The sequence below is a fragment of the Carassius gibelio genome, chromosome A1 (genome assembly GCF_023724105.1).
Source record: "Carassius gibelio isolate Cgi1373 ecotype wild population from Czech Republic chromosome A1, carGib1.2-hapl.c, whole genome shotgun sequence".
In the NCBI taxonomy this organism is placed as follows: Eukaryota; Metazoa; Chordata; class Actinopteri; order Cypriniformes; family Cyprinidae; genus Carassius; species Carassius gibelio.
In genome coordinates this window covers 36,824,623-36,840,330 of record NC_068371.1, presented here as the reverse complement: position 1 = coordinate 36,840,330, position 15,708 = coordinate 36,824,623, and the positions used below count along the sequence as shown (strand labels likewise).

Genomic DNA, 15,708 nt, shown 5'->3' with positions numbered 1-15,708 from the left:
AGCTATTTTCTGTACGATTGTTTTGTTAAAAAACAGCCGATGATCAGCCGAAGACAGACAGAAGGCTGTATGAATTTAGGGCTGTCCAGGGTATAGCAATAATAATACATTAACACAGCTATTTGACCCTCTGAACCACCCATAGTTCAAGCTAGGGTTCCCAGGTCTGTGGTTCACCCTCCACTAATCATAAATACTTATTAAAAGCATATCTATCAGTGGCATTTCTATCATCCAACCATCCTAAATGGATCTAGTCACAATGAGATTGCATTGAAGGACATCTGTGATTCTGACTTGTCCAGAAATAAGTTATATCAGGAGACGTATGAAGTTATTATGCTTTGATGGCAGATTATGCAGACATTTGTTTGTAATAACTGCCAGTCCTTCACAGTAGAAAGCTCTTCTCAGGACATTGTGTGCATTACTCTGTCTGGATCCCAGCTGGCTCTCGCAAACCTACAGATGTGCACATATACGACACACGCATATAAACAAGTCAAACAACATCAAACGTCATCTGATCTCAAGATGTTTAAAACGCCTGTAACAGACGGATCCGCTAAACAGGAGCACACGCACACAATGACGCCTTTCATCTGGAAGAAAACTGCATTTTTGCTTTCTTAAAGTTCTTTTATCGCTAACATAGCTCACAGAACTAGAGCTTTAAGAGTTATAGTAATATAATATCACACCTATCAAAACAACACACATTCTTGGTGCAGGGGCCGACCACACGGCAGCTGCACAATGACTCACTGAATCATTTGTGGACTGATAGATTGACTCACTGAGCCAAAGAATCATTTGCTGCATGAGTCGCTGACTCACTGTTTGTACAGCCAAATGAGTCTGAATCAGTGAAGCCCAACCACCACAAAGACACCTCACAAGTCTGTTTATATCCAAAAGTGACTCCATGTATTGGTGAAAACTCCCTCCGTACCCGATGGATTTCAGAAGGCCTGTCAAGAACACGTCCAGGTTACATTTCAGCCCGATGGAAAGAAACAAGAAATTATGTTTTTCATTACAAAACCAAAGCCTGTTTCTTAATTTGCATTGTGCTATTTTCATGGAAATTAATAAGCATATTTTATTTCAAACTCTCATTTACCTAAAAAAAAAATCTATTTGACATTAGTGTAATGTGAGAAAAATAGATATTATTTTAAACTGTAATATATTTACATATTATAATAAATTTTGCTATAGTGCATTGAATTTAAATAAAAAAGAAATACATTTTGTTTCTTTACTACATGCTAAAATATTAAAATAAACACAATTTATTATTTTTAAACCCTAACTATTATTTTAAAATATTTGTAATGTCAAAATGTTAAATGTAATAAACAATTACATAAATATAAATATATACTTACTCGTTCTCTCTTTATCAATAAATATATAAATACAAATTTCATAAATACAAAATTCATAAATATAAAAATCGAAAGTTAAACGTTTGGGAATGTCAATTTAATTTAATAATGCAAAACATTTTCAGCCTTGAAAGTACTATCCCCCCCCCCTTTTTTACAGCAAAATATAAGTTTTAATGTATGTTCCAGATATGTTTTACTGAGATTTGCCATTCCATTCAGTTTCATGAAAAAACACAACCATTCTTCACGTCTTGATGTTAAAAGGTTAAATAAACTGTCGACAAACTTCACACCATAATATCCATCCAGACTTTTTTATTGAAACTAAACAGCAAAAACTCAGCTATGAGCTCATTAACATAGGACCGCCCACATTTACCTCAACACCTATTCAGCCAATCATACTAGAGATCATCCATATACAGTAGTCTTAAAGATACAGTAACACACACAAAAACCCTGCTCGGTGGAAGGTGTGAAACGGTCATGAACCTGTACCAAACTGTATTCCCAGCGACCGTCCCGAGACAGTATGCAAAACATTTCATCTTCAGACTTATTTATATTGTTCTATTGCATAACATGTTATTTGCTCTTGCACGACCCCTTTAAATCCTCACAGCAGGAGAAGCCCAGCTGTCTGGAGACCAGAGAAGAAAACAGAGAAACAGCTCCAGACACAGGAAATAGAGGTTCAAGGACCTGGAGCAGAGAGGAAGTCTTCGACTGGAGAATGCCAGAAAGAGTGTGTTTATATGCGTCAAGCGCTCATATAAAGATGTTTAGATCTGCTGTGAACTGTGTGAATGTGCTGCTGTGGACGTACACATGTATGTAGATGTTGAGTGAGGTCCAGTCCTTCTTTTTCAATTGTTTTTTTGTTTACCAAAAGTAAAACTATTAATTAAATAAAGTAGAAATAAAATGTAAATATCGGTCGCACTAGCAGAAATTTCCGGAAACATTCTAGAATTTTTGAAAGTTTGGAAAGGTTTAGGAATTTTAAGAAACTTTTGGAACTTTTCCACCTCTTTGCAACCGTAGTCACACTTTAGTTTGGGGAGCAATTCTTACTATTACCTAACTATTAACTATGATTTAGCCTCAGTAAACTCCTGATTTCCTAGTTAGTGAGACAGTTGTTCAGTTTGGTTTAAGGGATATAAAATATGGTCAGGCAGAATAATATATTTATATGTGCTTTATTTATAAGTACTAATAAAAATCGGATATTCTAGCAATATGCAACGAGGTAATAATGAGTTGTCCCCAAACTTAAGCATTGCCCAAATATTAAATGGAAAACATAAAAACAAAAAACAGAAATGTTATTGAAATAAAAAATGCAATAAAATGACTAAAACGGAAATGAAAATAAATGAGAAAAAATTAAATAAAAATATAAATTAGAACGAAACAGATACATCAATCTAATTAGATCAATTAAAAAATATTGTGTGTGTGAAACAAATTTAATGTTATCATAAATGTTGTTTCTTACCCTCAAAAGATGATTAAAAACTGTATATTTCTGATATATTTATATCTCATAATCTATATTCAGTGTCTGGTAAAGCTTTATCACCAGATATTAATGTCATCATGTTTTAGTGCGTCGTTTAATAAATCTTACAAACAATTGCAGCACTCCACATTATTGAACGTCAATATTTTAGTACTTTTATGTCCACAAAAAATGTGTAATTCTTAAAAGACCTCAAAACAACGGAGCTTGAAACTCGAAAACAACTTTCGGTGAAGACGTACGCTTACAGCTGCTTCTGAATCAGTGGAGAAACACAAGACATGCGAGTCAGAGACAGATTTAATCAACGACGTAAATACATGTGCAGAAAATCATGCAAAGTCTTCTTTCTGTGTATTTTTTTTTTTTTTTTTTTTTGCTTTAGGGTTTGTTGCTTCGCCGCCTCGGGGTCTCAGAGATGTGAGGGAACGGGGGAAAGCATGATAGCTGTTATTTTTACTTGCATGGGAATGAACAGAGAGATAAATACAGGAGGAGGGGAAGAAAAAGCACATTGAGATGAACAAAAACATGCCCAAATATATGCACACACACACACACACACACACACACACTAGCGAGTTAATAATGAAGCAGTGTTCCTCTAAATGAAGCACAGCTACGCTACAAATGACTTCCATAACCAGCTGCGTCTGGAACAAACATTCCTGCGCATCTTCATCCAAACACAGTCATCTAAAGCTGAAGAGACAAACTCTGTCAGGTCTAGATCAGTGTTTCACCTGACTGGAAGAAGACAAAAGATGAACAAAAGCTTTTTAATGATGGTGAGTTAAGGTCAACCATCTGCTCATACTCTCAAAACCTCAGAGTGAGTGTCAGTCTTTAACTTCAGAAGCACTTATTTTTAGCTGATAGAGAATTAAACAGTTTTCAAGAGTTTAAAGAAGACTGAAAGCATTGCTCTTTAGCAGCGTTGTTGCCGTTAACTGAATCTAAAAACATTTTAGATTAAAAAAACATAGAAATGTTGCCATGCAAATAAAATCTGTTTGAGTTGAAGCACTAAAACTACTTTATATATAACAAAAATAAAATAATAAAATACTAGAACAACATCCACTTAAACTTCATTTAAAAAGCTTTTACGACTAACTGACATCAACTAAGTTGAAGTTGAAGAACTAAAAAATTAAATAAAAATAAATCAGAGCTAAATAGAAATAAAAAAAAACATTAATACAAATAATGTAAAATTAACATAAATATGCCACCTTATTAAAATATGAAAATATGTAACAACAGGTTTGGTTACCATCATTTGCTCATACTCTCAAAACTTTAACATTATCATTATAAAAATATTTTTAGATAATAAGATTTCAACTAAATCTACAACTATTCATAATTTTCAGTAACTGAAATAAAGCCAAAATAAAATAAATTACAGATATAAGATTTTAAATATCATAAATGTAAAAACGAGAAAAGCTGTTTGGCAACTACTATAACTAAAATGAATTTAAGATAAACATTAAGATTACTCAAACTGAAATAAAAATAAATAATTCAATTATTACACACACACACACACACACACACACACACACACATCGTATATATGTATGTTTTAAATGAATCAAAACCTGCCGTCTGATTGTAAAAAGAAAAGTATGTGCTAAAAGGTTTAGTTAAGGATTGAGAGGTGTTTTCGAGGTCAATAATCACAGTTGTTCAGACTCTCAAATGCTGATCTCTTACTTCTGAGCACTTGTTTTCATCTAAAGAAGATTTACACCAGTGTGAAGTGGTTGTCTGGTGTTAAATCCTGCTCCTCGGTCCGTCTGTGTTATACTGCGGCTGTCTGTCTGTGCTTCTGTGTACGCTGATGTCATGATGAGAGACTGTCATGGCAACCAAATAAACCTCCCGTGCAGCGCTAACGGTCAGGAACACACACACACACACACACACACACACACACACGGCTGCTTCTGAGAGAAGAAACAGACCGCAGGAATCCAGCGCTTCTTCTGCAGTAATATCTCCATTTACAGCTTCAGACAGACCAGCAAACGTGGAGAAAAGGGAGAGGAGCAAATTAAAAGAGTCAAAACAGTAAAGACCACTACAGACCACTACAGAGACCAGCACAGACCAGTTAAACCTCACATCAGTGAAGACCACTGCACACCACTGAAAAAGACCTGCTTTTTATTTGATTTTATTTTAGATTTCTGTAAAAAAAAAAAATATATTAGAATTGTATATTCTTAAGAATAACTCTTAATATTTCTCTAAGGTAAACCAAATACTAATTTAAAAGGAAAAATAAAATACATATTTCAAATACTTTTAATGTAAAAAAAATAATATACATTTAAAATGATGCCAAATTAAAAATAAATTAATTAATTAATTAATTAAAAGTTTATAGATTGCTACAAACCAATGGAAGAGACTAAAAATTGATTATTAAAATAATTTATATTTTGGGGTAAAATAGCACTTTGATAAACTAAACACTAACTCCTTTTTATTTGATATTTATTTTTTAATTACCATAAAGGCATCTTATATTATGTTATATTAAATTATATTATAGTATTGGCATATATATTTATTGACAAATACATATTATAAGGTAATTATTATTTTATATTATTTTTCTTTAATTGATTATTAAAATAATTAATATTTTGGGGTAAAATACCACTTTGATTATCAAAATGCTAAATTAAAATAAATTTAATTGTGCTATACATATAAATGTTATTAATGAATGAATGATGAAGAGACCTCCGAAGGCCGCTACAGAGAGCAGATAGTGAGGAAGACTTGAATAAGTCTCTGTTTTTGTTGTCACGCTGCAGCTCTTCCCACAGATGAAGCCACTTAAGCACAATTACATCACTGCGGAGTCAATGCTGTTCCTATTAAACATGAGTGAATCAGTGAATCACTGCATGAGCTGACACCACAGAGAAAGTTCAGCAGCTCCAGCCCTTCTGCCAGTTTACAGTAAACAACTCATTTACCCTGAAACATCACACAGCTTCTCATGAAAGATGCTACTTCAACAGGTTTGGACTCCGCACTCATCCAGATTTGAGTGAGTTCAGCATGACACAACCTGAGAAGGAAAACCAGTGAAGAAACCTCCTAGGAATGGGAACGGGAGTCGGACCTGTGTTTTTTCTGGAAGGGTGGAACGAAGGAGAAAAGTGGTGATCCTGCGCACAGCAGCTGTGAAGCTGAGAGACGCGGCGCGCTGCCAGCTAAATATCCTGCGCTAATGCACCTCGCGATTCTGCTATTAGCTACGACAGGCTTTTACATTTAATTGTTTTTAACCAGACACATTTTCACAACAAAGAACACGTTCCCATCTATCTCGGTCTTAGAGACGCAAGGATAACTTGGCGGCGGCTCAAAGAGAGAAAGGAAGTGAGGTCACTTTGATTTAACACTCCACAAGTCTTTAAAGCTCTTAAGACGCCGCGTCTGTGCTCGTCTCTGGAGATCTCAGTCTGATCGACAGCTCAGAAACACAAGACTCGCTAACTTTATCCTCCTTTTTGCATTCCTTTAGACAGAGAAGAGAGAGAATGTGTGTACAACTTCAGCTGCTTCAGGTTATTTAGATTCATTTAAAAATCATTTTTATTTCATTTGAATCAACCTTTCTGTTTGCATCTTAAAACAGCCACTCCAGAAACACTTTTCCCAAATAAGTATTATCCATTTAGGAAACACTCAAATAGAAAACCACTTTTATAGGAAGAGAAAGCAGCATGGATTTAAGTTTTAAAACTGTATAAAAAAACAAAAATGCAAAATAATCCTACGGTCCATAAAAGACAGCGGTGTTCATAAACATTTACTGCTACATTAGCATGACTTCTTGCGATCTTAAAGCATTGGTTATTAAGAGTTAATGGGGGAGGCCCAAACTGTATAAATCTTAGTAAGATCGCAAGTCAAAACTCCAGTTACACAAATGCTTGTTTCAATCTCATCATCTCAATATCACCTTCTGTTGATTCAGTGTGTGTGTTCACTGAACCATATCTTTTCCATTGGCAATTACCAATAGCTTTTGATTTAGCCAAGACTTTGTGCTTTGCGTCTACATAAACTGACTATTCGCCCGAGAAAACCATGCAACAACAAGCCCAAGAAAGAGCGCTGCAAATGTGACCTACTATTATCGCCAATTTTACCCCAGTTGCCTGATGAAAGAGTTTGGTCTTACACTCATGCCCACCCCCACAACAAGAGTTCAAAGTATCAGATGTTTCTGCACATACATCTGCAGCCTGTGTGAATGGATAACACATGCTGGAGCGCCGCAGAACCAGAGTAAAGAACAGTGTGTTCTACCTGCACAAACTCCTCATGCATCTGCTGCTACTCAAGCTGTGTGCATGTGTTCAACGGAGAGCAGAGAGAAACTCATGCAACTATTTGACCTTTCCCTGCTTCAGACGTGTTTTCTCCACTTAAAGTACCACCTTTTGACAGTTTTTACAGACTGAGATGAAGACGACACCATATGAGTTCAGCTGAGCAATGAGCTTTAGTGAAAAGAATTGACTAGCTATTATGGTATTTTTTGTAGGTCAGAAATGTCTAGGTGGTATAACTGTAGCCTATATAAAAAAAAAAAAAAAACAAGGAGAAAAGTCTTAAAAGGCTGACAATAAAATTTTTTATATATAAATATATACTAAATATATGCAGAAAGCCACTGTCATGTGACAAAACCAAGCTTGCATAATCTTCAACATGACTAAAATATCATAATATTTTTACTGGATGGTTACACCAGTTGACATTTAGAGTCAATGCATCTTAATGTTGGAAGAATACAAAATATATTGTGTTTGTTTTCATCTATTGCACACAACATTTCTGAGATCTTGGCACTTGTGTTTTAAACCAGACTTTCCTGTTTTCCGCTTCCCAGACATCCTCAGTTATGATTGATTGACGCATAAACAGTGGCAGTCTGAAGTACTACAACCAGCCATCAGCCAACATTCTCCATCAGATCACAACAAACACCCGCATCATCACCCGCGAAGCTGTGCGCGCGCGGCGGTCACTTACAGAGTGTGCGTGTCGGGCGGTAGGTCTGACGCCGCTGGGGCCTGATCCAGTCCGATGTTGGAGCAGTTAACCACGCACGAGTTTTGCGGTCCCACCGCCGTGCACGAGCAGTTACCCGGACACGGGCCGCACGCTCTCCCGTCCGTCGCGACGCCCGAGCGCGCCTCGAGGCAGCAGAGCGCAAAGAGCAGGCTGGAAAATAATCCAAACTTTGGGAGACAGACGCCATGTTTTCGCTTAAACACAATCTGTCCATTTCTACAAGGCATCGCTCACTCGCATCTCATCGCCCCTTCTGTCGGTGAAGTTTTCCTCGGGACGCGGGGAGGAAAGTTCACTCTTTTCCCAGTGTTTCCATAAGAGAAACGGCGTAGAAAGCAGAAATCGCGTTTTCCCCCAACTTCGCTGACGTCCCCCCTGTATTCCTCCGTTAACGGAACTAGATTCACTTCTTCTCCAGAGGAGGGGAAGAAACTCTGGATTCTGCTGTGCCAGAAGTTGCTGAAGAACTTCCTCTCGTTCTCTCATCCTGCAGTGCCTCAGCTCTCCACTGGATGAGGCTTGGTCTTACAAAACACGAGCTACTGATTATCACAACCCAATATAGTGCCATAACTTGATGTTTTAGACTTTATCGTCGAATTTATTTATCTTCGGCCCATTTTACTGTCCGTGTAATGTGCAGTGAGCACACAGTTCACCGTTAGCACACATTGCTACATGATGATAAAGGCAAGCGGCATCATCCAAATATTGTTCACCAGGTGCTGAACTTTACAACTGTCACATGAACACCTGGTCTTTTATATAAGTTATATATAGTATTTGAAATAAAATATATATATTAAGCAATATTATTTGGTGAATTAGTGATGTCTTCAATAGCACTGTCCAGTAGGGCTTACAGTATGTAATATTTTACTCTATTCTTCGCAATAAAGACAGTTCTTTATTGACATCATCATCATCCAGGAAGTGACGCCACTTCTGGTGAAAAAAACAACAACAGCATAAACATTATTTTGTCATCATAATTTATAATCTTCAACTTTTTTTAAACTCTCACATTCACTAAATTTAATATTTTGTTCCACTTAAGAACTGTAGAAATCAAGACATTAATTCCAGTTATTTTGAATATATTTTTATTTTAATTATAATTGGTCCTTTTTCTTTTCTATCTTTATAGAAAAAAGGAGATTTACTGGCAAATCTGACACACTGTCAAGTAAACCTTTTCCAGGTAATATTTTAAACACTTTGTTTTCGTAATAACACTTTAAAGCCAATTATTCCATTTCTGAAACTATTTACTTCATTTAAATTTATATTTTAAGATATTTTAAGACATTCAAGATTTTCCTCTCACAACTGCCTTTATATTTTAGCATCACAAAAGTCTGAAAACACTAAATCTAAAACACCCTGTCTGAATAAATGACAGATAATATCAGTATTTTAAAAGTATATTAATTTTCTAAAGAAGGTTCAGAATGTAGTGTAGAAATGGATAAACTAAGCTTTATTTCTTATCTTTGCCTCAGAGAACTCTACCAAATATGGCTAATTCATTATCCATGCCCATCGTTTTGCACTTACCCGAACCAATTTGATCTCTGGAAGTACATGGATGAATTATTCAGGTCTTGATTGGGTGTGTTGTGTTTAAACTCTAGGGGGAGCCGTAGAAAATATCAACTGGAACAGAACCAAGGATGCAACTAAATATCCAAGTCTTTTCACTCCCTTAAATGACTGAACTGTGTGTGTACAGAACAGGATTGAGCACAAAAGGTGATCTGACGACCATAGGCACGTCCAATTCTGCTTGTTACAGCCCCAATTGGTGTCAAATCTATGCTTTTCTACAACTGGAAGAAAGAAAGTCATCTGAGGACAAGAGAGGGAGTACATCTCAAATAAGAAAAGTCTTACCACCCAACTTGTCTGTGCTCTCAGATTTTTTTATTCCCAGCATACACTGCATTTCAGGAGTTCACGTTAGCGCCAGCCGGAGTCAGTCATCCCAGCGGATGTCATTAAAACACCACAGACGTCTGCGATCCACACTCCAGATAAGAACAAGACAGACCGAGAGACAGAGTTACCGTGAAGAGGTGTGATGAAAGGAGGAGGAGAAAAAAGAGCTGAGGAAGAGAACACAGTGAGAGACGGCAGCTCACTGTAACTGTTTCAGACAAACAAACAGAAAGTTTAGTTGATCCAGACTTACCTGTGCTGTGATTTTAAGAGTTCACGGTGTCTGCTAGTGACTTGTCAATCTAAAAATACTATGTGGTCACAATGTGAGGTGTACATGGTTGATAAGGTACTGATGTGGTTGTTTGGGTGTTGCTAAGGTTTCCTAAATGATCGCCATGTTACATGATCAACAAGTAAGTGTAAATGTAAATCAGTGTCTCTCCTTTAGTGTTTTTTGACTGTTCTTTTGTGTGCCGGATGAAAACCAAAACTCTGACTGCTTATAAACACAACACATTGCACACACACCCTCTCATTATGTTACTGATAAGCAGCGTGAGGGATAAATCCATGGGTACGTCACACACATACAGCTGTTTTCCACAGGCGCTTCATTCGTCCTGATCCTGAGATGCTCTCTGAAAGTCAATGTTCAGAGTCTGCTTTATTGTCAATTCTGCAACACTATCACATAATACAGACAAATACAGTTTTAAAAATATATATATAAAATACAGCCGATACATTTAATCTCATCGCCCTGTAATAAATGTAAAAATACAGAGATTTCAAGCCCAACCTGAGGAGTTCATGATGGGAAACAGTACGTTTCCATTCGTCCTTCCATCTCTTCTCCCATGCACCTGCTGTGTTAATCAAGTTAACCTTTCTTTATTACATTGCTCAGTTTATTTGGAGCCGTGTGCTCTAGTCTCCAGGTCAGCGGCAGGTGAATGTTGAGCTAGTTTGTGTTAACGTGGATATTTCTGTTGTGTACTCGTTTCTACTCACATATGTCTTTGAGGAGCTGAATGGCCTGAAAGTTTTTACATAACTCCAGCTGTGCCGTGTTTGCAGGAGACCACACAAATCAATGTTACAAAGATTTCCATTTCAAATACACTGTGAAGAATAAACACCTCTCCAACTCAAAATATTCTAGTGATATCTACATTGTTCAGTTGTGATCAGTCAATAGAAAAATGTAGAAATAAAAAACAGTTCAAATTCAAAGGCATCAAAATGAAGAAGAAAAAAAAGAAGGAAAAACAAAACTGATTGACTAATTAATATGAGGCAGACTCTACTGAGCATGTGCTGAGTAACTGATAACTCTATAGCTTGACAATGATTGAAGAAACTACTGTCTGTGACTGCCATATGATTCATACACCATGGCATTTACATGCTAGTCAAAGGTATACACTGCAATCATGAATCCAAGCGCATGCATGCTACATCTCCACTAAAGGTGAGGCCAAAGGGGAGCCATCAGACCCTCTCAAACCCTAAACATAAGACTGTTTATTTCTGCTAAGATATGCATGAGAAGATCATCTGCATCAGTGCTCATCTTTACAGTTCACTGACTTGGGGACATCAGCATGAACCCGTCCGTCACTGACCTCGGGTCAGGTGAACTCTGTAAAGTTGCAGAGGAGTGGGATATGATCAGACAAGCCAGAGGAGGGGAAATGATCTGTGATGTATATGTGAGAGCTGCAGTGGTCTCATATTTTCACCAGAAGAAATTTCGCATCATATTGGGACCGCTTGCTGTTCTCTTTGAAAGCACTCGCTGTCATTTGAAATGTCTAAACTTTGAGTTTGGAGCAGAAACCTCTGAAAGAACGCTTCGGAAAGGAAATGTCACGCTTCGTTATTTCTTCACTCAAGCACCTAAATTACTGCTCGCAAAATGGCACTGGTGAAAATGTATCAGAAACTGTAACATAATAGATTGATTAAATCAGTTTTTTTTATCTTGAAATAACTTTTACATCAATTAAATATTTATACACAAACAAAATTGGTTCTTCATTGGTTTCTCTGTGTGATCAAAGCCTTAAGGCCCGTTCACACCAAGCACGATAACTATAAAGATAACGATAAAGATATAGTTCTAAAAATCGTTCTCAATATTAAAGAATAGCGGAATCCACACCACAACTATAACGATAAAAGCAAAGAGAAACAATATCAATGGAATCACTTTCAGAACGATTTTTTTTTCTTCTGATGAACAATAAAAACATTGTCAACCAATCAGAATCAATCCTGCTGTAATGAGCTCGAGAATTTAAAGCAGCAGACACGCGTCCGCTTAGAATACACAAACAATATAGTTCGATGGTGTGGACGCTAATATCGTTATCTTTATAGTTATCTTTATAGTTATCATTCTTGGTGTGAATGATTCTTGGTTTAGCACCATTGCCATGCAAACAACCCATTATAACCCTCTGTAGTTCTTTAAAGGTTTTCTAACTCTCTTAGTTTAGTTGGGGGAAGAATTAAAAAACGACATTAAAATACAGTGTATGTTTAATTTAACATAGTTTTCAACCTTTTTGCCCCCAAGACCCCCAATTTTCCCCAAGGAAATATTCCAGAGCCCCCACACGAGACCTTTTGACCCCAGAAAAGCATAAAAGTGATTAGATCCAGCTTTTGCAAAAGTGATTATAAAAGTGGGGTAACATATCTAAAATCTAAGATGTTTACTTTGTTACATCCATGTGAAAGATAAAACAGCAACATGTCAGAAAAAAAAGAAAAGACAAAAATAACTGAATTTCGGGAAGGATAAAGTTGGATAAAGGATCACCCCCTCCTAAAAATGACTTGTAAACTCAGTCAGGATCTCAGGTTGTAGCTCAGTCAGGATCTCAGTGACACACAAAGCATTTCAACTGTGATAAGCTGTGCTCATTTTGATCAACTCAGCATGAAAAGATCTTTCCTGTGGAGCGTTTCAGGTCTTGGTAGTGTAACTGAAGCAAACAATCAGCTATGTATGGCAAGGCACTGTCAAAAGATCTTGGGGATAAAGTAGTGGACACGCACAAGTCAGGAGATGGATAATGCATAGAAGCACACTGAAGTCTATTATTAAGAAGAGGAAGGTATTTGGTAAAACACAGACCCTCCCTGGACCAGGACGTCTCTCCAAACTAAACCTGGATAAAATAAAAACGGTCCGTCTTCATTTCAGGCTGCGAAGCAAATGTGGTTATTTTAAAGGAGGGAGATTTTTTAAAACTGTGTTTGTGCTCGAGAAGATTACAGCAGTGGCTTTCTAAGGATAAATGTGTTGAGATCAAACATCAAAGTGGTGATATAAAATGTATTTTCACTGCTTAAATTGTGGTGAAACCGTACAATATTGGTAGGAAGACCGTGCTAATACAACGAGGCTGATTATATTCTATCTGTTGTATAAGAGCTGGGTCTTTTGTTGCCTGCAGACACAGTAAATGCCATTAAAATGCAGCCTGGGAATGACTGTTTTCCTCGGTCCAAACGCAGGTCAACTATCTTTACCCTCTATAACAGCATAATGTAAATGAACCACTATAGTGACGGCAACTAAGCACAAAATCCAATGACGCAGACATCTTATGAATTATAGTTATGACTCCCAAAGCTTGAATAAAATATCAAATCACAGGCCAGAAACAGCCTCGCTTGTGTCAGCAAGCATTACTATCAGTACTTTAATATTGTGTTAATGTTGCAGAAATGTTATTTTAATTTTTCTGAAGCTCTTTCGATTCAGCGTTTTTACACTGAATTGAACTGGGCCGGTGATATAAGCTCACTTCAGCCGTTTCTTACTGTATGTCTGCAGCGGGGGAAATCTTCCATGCTAACTGCAATGTAAGTGAATCAGACTGCTGGAGACGCAGAGAGAGATCAACACTCATTTCATGGTAGATACCACCACCTGCCTCAATACACACTCACAAACTCTAAATATGTCTGGAGACAGTATTATGTTCTTCATAAAGGTCACTGCTTAACATGGTTTACAGCAGCAGAAACACCTGCGCTCCCCACAGAGCTCCCCATTAACCCTTTACCTGCCGTCTTCTGCCACAAGCTTCTATCTCAGGGTTTCAGAAAACACCTTAATCAGGTATTCATCAACACTTTTATACTGTAGAATGTTTTAGAATTGATTGTATTGAACACAACAGCCTTGGAAACACGAAGAAAAGAACCTGACACAAGTAATATTAGAGTCACTATTGCTTTTGGCCAGTAGGGGAGGCTATCAGCAGTTAAGAAGAGGTTGAAGGGTAGTTTCTACAATTGTACATGAATGCTGACCAATATTTTTCTGAGCAACTTAGTTCAACAACAACAAAATCCAAACAATTCTAAATCTAAATAGTCTCTATGTACATAGTCTTGTTGTCACCAGCTAAGATTCGAGGGAACCATTAGAGGGAAATACTGAATACATGTCAATTTTATGCATTTTATGCATCAGTTTAGAGATTGGTAGCCTAAAAATACCCGGTGATAAGGTGATCACTGACTGTCAGAGCCGTCTAGGAAACACCGCTGGATCAGAGAGCAGCTGAAGATTTGCAGAGATTCTAATCAATATCTGTAATTATCCCACTGTGCACTTGTCAAGCTCAAAACTGCCTCATGCATGAAGGAACTCGACTTTAATTGATCTGTGTGTGTGTGTGTGTGTGTGTGTGTTTCCTGGATCTTTGGGATTTTCTCTGCAGCAAACACCCTTAAAATGGTCTGTGTGTTGACGGAGAAATTTTTTATTTTTTTTATTTTTACGCTATCTACTAGGAGCACCAACAGAAGTTAATGTTTATGAGTAACATTCAAACAAGATATTTTATATTTATTGTGATATTTTGTTTGAATATTAATCTATGTCCATGCATTAACGTGCTTGTTAAAGATGACATGACAAGATGACAAGATGACATTTGTGCACAGTTTTGTGCACAAAATATAGTCTGTTAATGTTAATTTCTCCACATATGTGGGTATTATGCAGTTTACATACATTCCCTTTCATTTTTCAGTTTACATACATTTCATTTGCCACTGTTTCTTCTTTAATGTACTAACAACAAAAGCGAAAATATTTTACTCATCTTTGGATGCACACGTCACAAATCTCTAATTATTTGCATACTATATAGAAGGAAAGTATGCATATTTTTTTGTGAAATGCTGACCTCCAAAAATTTCAGCCATCTCCATCATACAAAATAATTGACAGAAGTGTTTTGGGTTGATAAGAACAGCATGGGCCAGAGGGATTTTTCTTACAAAAATGTCTAATTTCAGTGATATCTGTCAGGTAGTATGAATATTCTATATTAGGTATAGGTACTTTAAAAATAAATCATTTCCCCAGTGATGCAGTGACGAAAAACACCATCTGTTTCCGAGCGATGATGTGTTTTGTGTACCTCAACTCAACCCACACCTCAAAGCTCTTTTGTTGGATCTGTTCACTGCATAATTATGACTAAATCAACCAGCTGCAGGTGAGATATGAGCAGAGGAACTCTGATTCCCGCTTAGGGGTGAATTATGTAATGAGTCGCGATCAATATACAGATGTCATGTGTGAAGGGAGACAACTGTGAGCCGTACACATCACCTTTGCATCTACTTCTTAAAAGTTAATTTAATCTTGTTAATGGCACGGCACATTTACCTCCAGATCATGTAATGAATCAACACTTT

At 36.9% G+C, this 15,708-nt stretch overlaps 1 protein-coding gene across 1 annotated transcript in view; it reads right to left on the bottom strand.

Annotated features, from left to right (window-relative positions):
* The window catches only part of LOC128019879 (polycystin-1), a 71,357-nt gene extending 62,590 nt beyond the window's left edge, over window positions 1–8,767 (bottom strand). Inside the window, exon 1 of the mRNA XM_052606190.1 lies at window positions 7,993–8,767. Coding sequence (XP_052462150.1) covers window positions 7,993–8,261 — 269 coding nt within the window. The 5' untranslated portion in view covers window positions 8,262–8,767. The remainder of the gene's footprint in view (window positions 1–7,992) is intronic.
* Between the last annotated feature and the right edge of the window lie 6,941 nt (window positions 8,768–15,708).